Raw genomic sequence first — 12,518 nt, forward strand, 5'->3', positions numbered from 1 at the left:
TTAGTACTGGCAGACTTTCTGCCAGTACTTAAGATGGCGGTAACAATTGTGGGGTGGGGGAGGGAAGAGAGCTGTTTGGGAGGGATCAGGGGGTGGGATGTGTAAGGTGGGAGGCTGATCTCTAAAATTAACCCTGCAAGCTCCCTAAAAGCTACCTAATTTAACCACTTCACTGCTGGGCATAATTCACGTGTGGTGCGCAGCAGCATTTAGCGGCCTTCTAATTACCAAAAAGCAACGCCAAAGCCATATAAGTCTGCTATTTCTGAACAAAGGGTATCCCAGAGAAGCTTTTACAACAATTTATGCCATAATAGCACAAGCTGTTTGTAAATTATTTCAGTGAGAAACCTAAAATTGTGAAAAATGTAAAGTTTTTTTTTTATTTGCTCGCATTTGACGGTGAAATGGTGGCATAAAATATACCAAAATGGGCCTAGATCAATACTTGGGGTTGTCTGCTATATTACACTAAAGCTAAAATTAACCCTACAAGCTCCCTACAAGCTCCCTAATTAACCCCTTCACTCCTGGGCATAAAACACGTGTGGTGCGCAGCGGCATTTAGCTGCCTTCTAATTACCAAAAAGCAACCCCAAAGCCATATAAGTCTGTTATTTCTGAAAAAAGGGGATCCCAGAGAAGCATTTACAACCATTTGTGCCATAATTGCAGAAGCTGTTTGTAAATAATTTCAGTGGGAAACCTAAAGTTTGTGACAAAATTTGTGAAATATTTAACTTTTTTTTTTTATCGCATTTGGCGGTGAAATGGTGGCATGAAATATACCAAAATGGGCCTAGATCAATACTTTGGGTTGTCTTCTAAAACAAAATATATATACATGTCAAGGGATATTCAGGTATTCCTGACAGATATCAGGGTTCCAATGTAACTAGCGCTAATTTTGAAAAAAAGTGGTTTGTAAATAGCAAAGTGCTACTTGTATTTATGGCCCTATAACTTGCAAAAAAAGCAGAGAACATTTAAACATTGTGTATTTCTAAACTCAGGATAAAATTTATAAACTATTTAGCATGGGTGTTTTTTGGTGGTTGTAGATGTGTAACAGATTTTGGGGGTCAAAGTTAGAAAAAGTGTGTTTTTTTCAATTTTTTCCTCATATTTTATCTTTTTTTTTAGTAAATTATAAGATATAATGAAAATAATGGCATCTTTAGAAAGTCCATTTAATGGCGAGAAAAACGGTATATAATATGTGTGGGTACAGTAAATGAGTAAGAGGAAAATTACAGCTAAGCACAAACACCGCAGAAATGTAAAAATAGCCATTGTCATTAAGGGTAAGAAAATTGAAAAATGGTCCGGTCATTAAGGGGTTAACCATTTGCAAGAGCACTAGATGGCAGCACTATTTCCTGCCATGTAGTGCTCCGGATGCCTACCTAGGTATCTCTTCAACAAAGAATACCATGGGAAAGAAGCAAATGTGTTTATGTTGATGCCTTGGGCAAGATTACATATGCGGCGACGCCGGTTTTACGTGGTTTTGCTATCACATATACGTGTATATTTCACCCGTCGTCTGCAATTTTTACTCCCATAAGCTAACATAGAACCGCGTCGCAAATCAGTATCACATATTCAGCACAAGGATTTACTCGGCAAAAATTGAAAAATTTTACTACATTTTCACCTCGCCACACATAGGCAGGCGCAGCAAGCCTTGCGCTAAAAATGTGAGCACCGTAACTCCCTGAAAATATTAACTAACACCTAACGCATGCGCAATATCTATCTACCTGTCAACCGCCAACCCCCATCGCAATAACTAATAAAACTATTAACCTCTAATCCACAGTTAACCCACATAGCAATAAACCTAATAAATGTATTAACCCCTAATCCGCCATTCACCCACATCGCAATAAACCTAATAATTGTATTAAGCCCTAATCCGCCATTCACCCACATAGCAATAAACCTAATACATCTATTAACTCCTAAACCGCCAAACCCCACAACCCAATTAACCTAATTAAGCTATTAACTCCTAAACCGCCAGTGTTAGTTTTTTTTATTTTGAGGGGTTTGGTGGGTGGGGTTTTTTACTGTTAGGGGGGCTTAGAATTTTTTTAATGCAAAAGAGCTGTTCAACTTAGGGCAATGCCTTACAAAAAGCCCTTTTAAGGGCTATTGGTAGTTTAGTATTAGGGGTTGTTTTTTTTTGGGGGGGGGTTATTTTCAAAGGGATAAGGTTTAATTTTTGATAATTTGGTTTATTATTTTCTGTAATGTTAGACTTTTTTATTTTTGTAATTTTAGATTATTTTAATTTAATCTTAGTTTTTTTTTAAAGTACTGTTAGGATTTTTTATTTTAATTGTAATTTAGTATTTTATTATTTTATGTAATTTGGGGTTAATTTAGGGGGTGTTAGGTTAGGGGGCTTAGTAATTAAATAAGGTCTATTGCGATGTAGGGGTTGGCCGGGTTAGGGGTTAATACTTTTATTAGGTGGATTGCGATGTGGGTGAATGGCGGATTAGGGGTTAATAGTTTAATTAGGCATATTGCATTGTGGGGGTTGTTTGTTTAGGGTTTAATACATTTATTATTAGTTCTGATATGAGGGTGATGGCGAATATAGGGGTTTTGATGTGTGCTTTTTTTTTTGGGAGGCGTGTTGGACTTTTACGGGAGATTTGATTTTTTTTTTTTTTTTTTTCTTAGGTGCCGGCAGTTTAGAAAGTGCCGTAAGTCACCGGTGACTCGAGAAATGTGTATTTACGCACATTTCTGGACAACATCGCTAGTTTATCCGACTTACGGCACTATGTGATTCCCCGATGTGCCAGGTGAAATTACGGGTGACGCAGGTTTCAGCAGTTACTTTGAAGCCTGCGCCGTATATGTAATCTCGCCCCTCGTTTGAGAAGGTAAACATGTCTAGCATTTGCTCCAATGTGATTTAAGGTAGAACAATGATCAAATTGTACAAATATAACAATATGTATCCTGTATCAGTTTACATCATTAGCCTAATTTTATAAGAGGGTGCTAAGGTTCTGCAAACACAAATATGAGATAAAGAATGCTTTGTTAAATCTAGGCTAATGTATTCCTACATGCATTAGCTATAGGTAGATTTATGTGTCGTAATCAGCATTTGTCTGTTTTTCTCTGTTTCTCTTAGAGATGACAAACAGATCTAACAAGAAAGATGCACACTCAATAAACAAAAAAACAAAAAAAACAACAACAAAGAAATAACGTCAATTATTTTTTGGTACTATGATGCAGTATTTTTAACATAAAGATAGAATAAGAAAGAATATAGTTCTGCAGTTATGAAAATAACCATAATTTAACAAAAACTATTTTTAATAGGGGCCTGGATAACAAAATTATATATAATTATATTATCCTTTGAGGGGAATGGTTTTGGAAAAGCTATGATACCACAACCTAACAATATAATGCAACATGTCAAAATAGCTTTACTCAAAGGCAACATTAATTTGAATATTCACACAAGCTGGGAAATTCGGATCTAACTGGGCTTTTTAGATGACTTTTCATTTCAATTAGAATGTTACTGTTGTTATTTTTGCGAACACATTGCTATTGATTTATATATAAATCACCTGTTACAGAATTAATTAAAACCGTACAAACTAAACTAAAATTTAGTATTTACAATAAACTATGGCAACTATTTTCTATATATATTGGCAAACTTGCCTGTTTCATCCCCCCATCCGGTGGCATGGCAACGATAACCGGCTGCTGGGACTTGACCTTTGGGAGGTAGACAGGCAAAATCAATATAATTGCTGGCTGCCACTTCCCCATCCAGCTTCACCAATGCAATGTCATACTCCAAAGTAAGGACATCAGGATAGACAAACCCTTCATGGCGGTAAATTCCAAGAATCTTGAAGCATTGCTGGTTTGGTTCCACATAGGTGAGGTTGTGCTTTCCTAGACACATTTGCCAGCGGAATAATTCATTTGCATAGCTTTAAAAACAAAAGTTAATGAACAACATTGGCTATGAATAGTCATATCTAAAACTTAAAACAAGTAGAACAGCATGTCCGTGGTCATCTGTTAGAGATATATGGTGCTCAACAAAACCAATCCGTTTTTCGGTATCAGAGTGCTATAACGTATTATAAAATATTTGCTATTAGCCTCTTGCTACTGTTTTAGGAAACTCCATGTCACTAATATGTGCCTGTCACGTAGTCTTGTCTGCAGGAAACCCATGTGACATGAAATCTATCAAACGCTAAACCTAGTTTTGCTAGAGAAATGAATCTCACTACCGTTCTTTGTTTCTGCCCAGCCTCTGCTAGTGATGCAGTGTGGTGTGAGTAACAATGGCCAATTACATATATTTCTCTTATTTAGGAAGGTTTCTAATATATAAGCAGTCTCATGTAATAAAAGCTCACTTCTCTTCTTTCAGTCTGTAAGGGAAGTCTTGCTATTAGTCACAAAAGAGCAGCCCTTATCGGGGTTAACTGCTGACTAAATATTTTTGGTCTTTATTATTATTTGGGCTAAATTTTCACATCACACGTTTATGCACAAATGTTATTACATTTGTAACGTTGCTAATTAAATACACAATGAGTTTGATTTGACTGTATCATCATCCCGACTTATCATTGATTTCATTTATTTATGTAATGGAAGCCAAAAAACCAAAGGGACAGAACACGTTTAAAAAAAGAATACATTTAATACATGTTATTTATTTATTTACTGCTTGAAACAAAGTTAAGACAAATCTGTTTTGAAAATTACAACTAGGGCTTAAAGGGACAGGAACCCCATTTTTTTCATGGTTCAGAAAGAACATACAACTTTAAACAACGTTCCAATATACTTCTGTTACTTCTTGCTTCATTCTCTTCGTATTCTTTGTTGAAGGAGCAGCAATGCACTACTGGTGGGAGCTGGATGAACACATCAGGGGAGCTAATAATAAGAGACATATATGGGCAGGCATCAATCAGCAGCTAGATCCCAGTAGTTCATTGTTGCTCCTGAATCTACTGAGTTATGCTTTTCCACAAAGAATACAAAGAGACCTAAGCAAATGATATAATAGAAGTACATTGACAGGTTGTTTAAAATGGCATGCTCTGTCTAGATCTTGAAAGTAAATTTTGTCTTTGCTGTCCCTTTAAGGAATGATTGCCGCAGGGAGATAAACAGATCTCCCACTGCCTTATCATATAACATGCCTCACAAGCAAAAAGCAAACATTTGTTTTACTACAGAAACATCCATTTTACATAAAAACAAAAATGTGCAATACATTTTATATGCAAGAAGGATACAAATATGTGAGTGTCTCTTTAAGGTGCTACTTTCTCAGGCACAGCAGAAGTTAACTTCTTATTAAAACACATAGGGCCTGATTTTCTAAAGCTCTTTGGTCTGGAAAAAATCTGTAAGAAGTCTTATCACTAGTTTAAGATCCCCAAGTGAATGCTCTGAAGCCGTACTCCTTAAACTGAGAGTCAGGACCTCCCAGGGGATCAGAGCCGTGCTCTTTAAACTGGGGGTCAGGATCTCCCAGGGGGTTACTTAAAATCCAAGGGAATGCTCTGAAGCCGTACTCCTTAAACTGAGGGTCAGGACCTCCCAGGGGATCAGAGCCGTGCTCTTTAAACTGGGGGTCAGGATCTCCCAGGGGGTTACTTAAAATCCAAGGGAATGCTCTGAAGCCGTGCTCCTTAAACTGGGGGGTCAGGACCTCCCAGGGGGTTGCTTACATTTTTTAGGGGACCCAACAAGGTTTGATAATGTTCTGTGCACAGGTAGACAGGATAGGAAGAGGGGTCACTGGTACAATTGTAGGCTAAGTTGAAATTACTAACTAAAACAACAGCAGTGAAACAATTTGAGTATATACTATCCTGTATTTACCATTTGATATACCCTGCAGTATTACGCTATGTGGCGGTTGTACTATCTTTTCTAGAGTCACCTGTGAGAGAAGAGGCACCTTGAAATAATATTCTTTAGGTCCCTTGTTTCTTACACCCAGACTAGAGTTTCACCGGACAACTCTGAGGATCCGGTCTGCCTAGTTTGCACTACGTTACAGTGCTGCATCAAATGTGAGTGAATATTATCCATTATCTGTTATTTGATTTATTCTGCAGAATTACGTTATGTGGCGCCTTCTCCATCTTTTTTAGAGTTATTCTGATGTGGACGGCCTTATACCCTGAGGAGAGCAGCCCATTTGTGCTATTCCACATACGAATTTACTTGGACTCTATATGTATGGTATCAGTTATACGTACTCTATGGTACAATATTAACCATTGCTGCTTCCTTATATGGTTGCTTGTATACATTGATTTATACTTTTGATTACACTGTATACCTCTCATATAAATGTATTCAAGTGATAGCACCCTTATTTACACCTTTAAGTGTTATAGTGTATAAAACCTATGTATGAATTGCAGTGTGTAATTACTGACATTAATGTTTAATTGCTTATTTGACTTTATTGGTTCTTAAAAACTACCATGTCTTGTCATCTGTTGGTGTGAGTTTAATATCAGGTGGGATGTAAAGGGTTAAGTTTTAGATTTTAAAGTGTGGAGATTGCTCAGACTACTAGTGTCTATGATTACAGCTTCATAGCTGAAACGCGTAGGACCTGTCTGCCTACCCTTGTCCTGTTGACAACATTTGTTTGTGTGTTTCCTCGTTTTATCATTTTGGATGAATAATACATTTTGGATTTTTTTATTTTTGGATCCGGGACTCCTGTTCTTTGTTTTTTGCTATGTCTAAATATGTGTATGTATGTATGTATGTATGTATATATATATATATTATTATTATAATTTATTTGTATAGTGGCGCCAAATTCCGTAGCGCTGGGCCAAATTCCATAGCGCTGGTGTGTGTCTGTACAGATGTATATTTACTGTACATATTTCACATTCCAATGTTCTTCACTTACAGCATATTTCTATATATATTGATATATACCTATACCTCTATATCTATTCCAATAGATATATATGTATAGATATTTATACATATATATTATTATTAAATGATCAGATATGTATAGAAATATATATTTAATAATAAGATTTCATTGTTTTCTATGTGTAATGCGCATCAGGGTTTGTGATTTAGGTTCTCTGTGCTTTTGCCAACTTCAATGCATGTTATTGAAATATTTAATATAACATATTAAAAAATATTTATAAAATTAATCAAAATTATTTATTGATTCTTTGGATTATTTAGATTTTTTTTACAGAATCTAAGATAATTTTTATTAATATTATTTATTTTTGTATAATCAATATTTCGATAATGCGCATTGAAGTTAGCAATTCATGTGCGCTAACCCGACACTGCATTAGACCTAAATTGTGAACCCCAATGTGCGTTAGGCATATTTTTCATTTCTATATTCTTCACATAGAAAATAATGTACTTTTTATTATTGAATATATATTTCTATATATATGTGATAATGTTAATGTAAAATAGATATTTATACCTATGTATCTATAGAAAAAGATATACAGTTATATGTGTATATATATATATATATGTATGTATTTACATTACAAATTGCATTGTTCTGTATGTAAAGAACATTGGAATATGAAATATTCCTAATTCCTGTTGGGTTAGCATACGAGCGATAGGTGTTTTTTCTTCTGCACTCTCAATTGATGTCTATGGGGTGAATAGGTTAACGCAGTGGCGAAAGTTTATGCTCAAACAAAAATGCTAAATAGTGCACAACTTGTAGTCTGGCCCCTAGTCATCCAATCACAAGAAACAAATTTGTGCAGGCACCAATGACCAGCTAGATCCCATTAATGTAGGATTTTTTTTTTTAAACAATGGATACCAAAGAAAAAAAGTACATTTGAAAATAAAATTGAATTTTATAGTTTCTTAAAATAACATGCTCTATCTGAATCATGCAAGTTTAAAGGGATAGTAAACACCAAAAATGTTATTGTTTAAAAAGATAGATAATCCCTTTATTTACCATTCCCAAGTTTTGCATAACCAACACTGTTATAGAAATATTTTTTTTACCTCTGTAATTACCTTGTAGCTAAGCTTCTGCTGACTGCTTCCTTATATCAGATCTTTTGACAGACTTGCATTTCAGGCAATTAGTGCTGACTCTTAAATAACTCCACGCGCATGAGCACAATGTTATTTATATAAAACACATAAACTAACACCCTCTAGCTGTGAAAAACTGTCAAATGCTTTCAGATAAGAGGTGGCCTCCTAGGGCTTAGAAATTAGCATATGAGCCTACCTAGGTTTAGCGTTCAACTAAGAATACAAAGAGAACTCAAATTTGATGATACAATTCTTTTTATAAAGTTGTTTAAAATTATAGCCCTATCTGAATCATGAAAGTTTAATTTGGACTTTATTATCCCTTTAATTTTTACTTTTCTATGCCATTACTTAAAAAATAAATTGAAAAGGTTTTTTTTTTTTTAAATATTATGCTCTATCTAAAATGCTAAAGTTCAATTCATATCCATTTCAAAGTAAAAGTTTTTTTTCTATTATCAGTCAAACCCTCCTACAAATATGTATATATAAGAGCAATGTTGTAATGTAAAATCATTATATTAAGATTATAACATAAGTAATTATTTAGACAAAGGTTTGATAAAAAAACAAAAACACAAAACTATAGTGTTAGTTACACTTACTTTATAAAGCAATGGGCTGCTGTGAGAACCCAGTTCTTGTGTATAAGGGTACCGCCACAGGTGTGGAAGAAAATAGTTTCATTCCGAGAGCTTGGCCAAACCTTAAATCAAATAATATCAAGCAAATAGAGATGGTTATTTTGTAACTGCAAATAATCATACTGTAGGTATCTTACATACTAAAGCAGGAGTATATTTAGGCTTCCTATTGCCCTAGGCCTATACTAATGGGCTGTCTGCTTCTAACCTGTTTCTTGTCTACTTTCTCCCTTTCATCCACTTGAGCTCTAATTTAGATAAGTCTAATCCTTCCCACACCAACGAGGGACAGTAGTCACAATATCTTGATAGGGTCAAGATAAATATTTTGAACAGATTAGGCAACAAAACACAGGCCTAGTTATCTGTTTGCTACTGCTTTATACATTTTTATCTTAGGCCTAGGCTAATATGATCTGTTTATAAATATAAAGACAATATATGCATTAGAAGTTCCAAATATCAAACAAACTGTTTTATTGGCAATTAGAACCTAACATTATGATATTGGTCTACAAGGTTCAAAGTGTGATTTGAACTATATTCTTAACTTTTTAGTAATGAAGGAAAACATCCTGGACTCTATCACAACCTATCAACGATTTGCTTCTGAAAATGTTTTTTGCTTTCCGACCGATAAGGAACTGAGCTACTCAAGTGATCAAAATGCTATATTATATAATTTGTTAAAAACTCACCACAGCAAACATGTTTTCAACAGGAAATAGAAACTGGGAGTTCTCCCAGAACTGACACATATAATAGCTCATTCACACCTCTTAAGGTTATGAAAAAGTCCAAACTCATTCACGAAAGTGCATACATTACTGAACTTGTAAACTGGAATGAGCATTTGTGACTGTGAGTTCAATAATGTATGCACTGTCATGAACGAGTTTGGACTTAGCAGGCATGGAGGCTTGTACCTTATAAAAAGCCATTCACAAATCGTCATGCGTAGTATATTGTCTGTCCAGGAAAGGACCCTAAGGTTGGGAAGTGACAATAAGAACACAGTCCCAGCACAGATGATAAAACCCAAGACATGACCAAAATAGTAGTGGGAGCAAGCAGAAGCAGAGTCAATAGCCAGGCAAAAGGTCAGTACCGAGCGGGCAAAATACAGTACAGAATTTGTAGGGAAAGAGTAAAAGAGTTCAGGCAAAAGGTCAAAACACTGCCAGGTAAAGGCAGTTAGAATGATCCAAAGACTATGGCCAGGACATGAGTGCTCCACGGTGCTAACATAGCCTTCTCCTCAAAGTTCCCCTTTGGGGAACCTTACGAGGACAATGAGGAAAGAGTCTTTGGAAAAAAAAATCAATCAAAACAGGGGCATGGAGATCTCATGCAGGAATCCAGCACCTCTCAGAAATGGGATACCCCTTCCAGTCTACAAGATATTGTGGTTGTCGATTATGAGAGTTTAGTATTTTGGAAATTTCAGGTTCCCCATCAACAAAAACTGGAGCAGGAGACTGTGTCTGTTTGGTGTACTGGTTGTATATAGCGGATTTTATTATGGACACATGAAACACTGGATGTATCCAGAGAGAGGAAGGCAACTTGAGCTTCCTTTCAAAATATGTAATTATGTGATGAAATCCATACTCAACTGTGCCCACGGTGGTTTGGATTTTGATGAGGAATCTTATTGGCAAAAAAATAAGTACAAGCTGAGACATATAGAAGCCTATTTATCAAAGGTCTTGTGGACTTGATCCGACAGTGCGGATCAGGTCCGCAAGACCTCGCTGAATGCGGAGAGCAATACGCTCTCTGTATTCAGAATTACACCAGCAGCTCACAAGAGCTGCTGATGCAACGCCACCCCCTGCAGACTCGCGGCCAATGGGTCACCAGCAGGGAGGTGTCAATCAACCCGATCGTACTCAATCGGGTTGAATTGTGGCGATTCCTGTCCGCCTGCTCAGAGCAGGTGGACAGGGTTATGGAGCAGCAGTCTTTAGACCGCTGCTTCATAACGAAAGCACGGAGCTTGTTAAATGGGCCTAATTGTCTTACATCAAGGGGCATTTTAGGCCACCAGACTTAAGGCTAAAGTTGTTGGAGCATCTTTTCAATACCAGGGTGACCAGATAGTGTACTGTCAAGAGCCCATTAGAGTCTTTCTCAGGTTTGATGGAACAAATAGCATGTTAGTGGGGGCAGCAGGTGGTCTTTGGTTGATTTGTGCATCCTGTAGTTGTTTAAGCAAGGAAGTGGACATAGCTGGAATAACCTCTTGTGGTTTGATGATGACATCCATAGGTTCTTCTCTAGGCTCATCAGGAGAATATTGTCTTATTCTTAGAGCCTGGTATGCATGATAGGTTATAACTGAACTGAGAAAAGAACAGTAACCATCAGGATTAATGGGCTATGAGGCATTTGGCAGTCTGTAGGTATATGGGATTCTTGCGATCGGTCAAGACTAAGAATGGCATGGAAGTGCCCTTGAGTAAGTGTCTCCATTCAGCTAGGACCAATTTGATGCTAGTAGTTCTCTATTATTAACATTGTAATTGTTTTCAGATTTTTAGAATTTCTTTGAGAAGACTGCTACAGGGTGTATTCTTCCAGATTTATGATTTCTCTGAGGGAGGACTGCACCTGCAGCCACATCTGAAGCATCAACCTCCAAAATGTACAGAAGGGAAGGACCCAAATGTTGCAGAATTGAGGAAGTACTGAAAAGCCACTTAAGTTTCTGAAATGCATCCATGGCTTTATTGAACCATGTCTTACAGGAGATGGATTTCATGGTAAGGGCCACATTGGGTGTGGTGATGGAAGAGAAACCCCAGATGAAGTGCCTGTAGTAGTTCGCAAAACCAAGGAAGTGTTGAATACCTTTCAGGGAGGTAGGCTGAGGTCATTGCTGGATTGCGGCTAATTTTAAGCGATCAATGTCAAACCCAGAGGATGAGATGATATAACCCAGAAAGGGAATTGAAGATATGTGAAAAAGCAGTTTTTCCAACTTGACATAGGGACTGTTCTCCTTGAGTCTCTGTAGTGCCATTTTGATGTTCATTCAGGTTCTTAGATTAAATAAGTTTATCATCTAAGTAAATTATAATGAATTTGTTTATAAAGTCTCAAAATACTTTGTTAACAAAGTGCTCAAACACAGCTGGAGCATTACAGAGTTCAAAGGACATTACTTGGTATTCAAAATGCCTGTCAGGAATCAGACTGAGACGAGAAGTGCAAAAATAATTACACCTTTAATAATAGCAAAAAATAATAAAAAGTCCACAAGTCAAATAACAAGCCGGGAGTCAAACCCAGAGCTGGTAGTCAGACGAGCCGAGTCAGGAGCCAAAGCGAATAGTCAGACGAGCCAGAGTCAGGAACAAGCCAGGGATCAGGAACCAGGAAGGACATCAGGCAGCCAGGTATTACACAGGAACTCTCACAAACAGGTCTGAGACCACGCAAAAGCATAGCATACTGAACAGAGGCCCTTTAAAAAATAAGTGATGACATCACAATTCTGAGACTGCATCCTGTCTCACATGGATGATGCACACCAGTCTGGCCATAAAAGGAAGTGCAGGAAAGGAGCAGCATCCCCCACAATGCACCATAGTCAGGAAGAGAGGTGAGTAAAATGGCTGCCAGCAGCACATGGCAAACACAACAGGGAAGAATCCCTGACAGTACCCTCCCCTCAACGACCCCTCCCCCGCGGGAGGACAAAAGGCTTATTGGGGAAACGGGCATGGAAGGCACGGAGGAGGGCGGGAGCATGAACATCAG

At 37.1% G+C, this 12,518-nt stretch overlaps 1 protein-coding gene across 1 annotated transcript in view; it reads right to left on the reverse strand.

The window, feature by feature from the left end:
• The window catches only part of LOC128648123 (cubilin-like), a 161,045-nt gene that overhangs the window by 57,617 nt on the left and 90,910 nt on the right, over positions 1-12,518 (reverse strand). The window contains exons 13-14 of the mRNA XM_053700786.1: positions 8,715-8,815; positions 3,706-3,983 (exon numbers count right to left, since the gene is read on the reverse strand). Coding sequence (XP_053556761.1) covers positions 3,706-3,983; positions 8,715-8,815 — 379 coding nt within the window. The remainder of the gene's footprint in view (positions 1-3,705; positions 3,984-8,714; positions 8,816-12,518) is intronic.

The sequence above is a fragment of the Bombina bombina genome, chromosome 2 (genome assembly GCF_027579735.1).
Source record: "Bombina bombina isolate aBomBom1 chromosome 2, aBomBom1.pri, whole genome shotgun sequence".
NCBI lineage: Eukaryota > Metazoa > Chordata > Amphibia > Anura > Bombinatoridae > Bombina > Bombina bombina.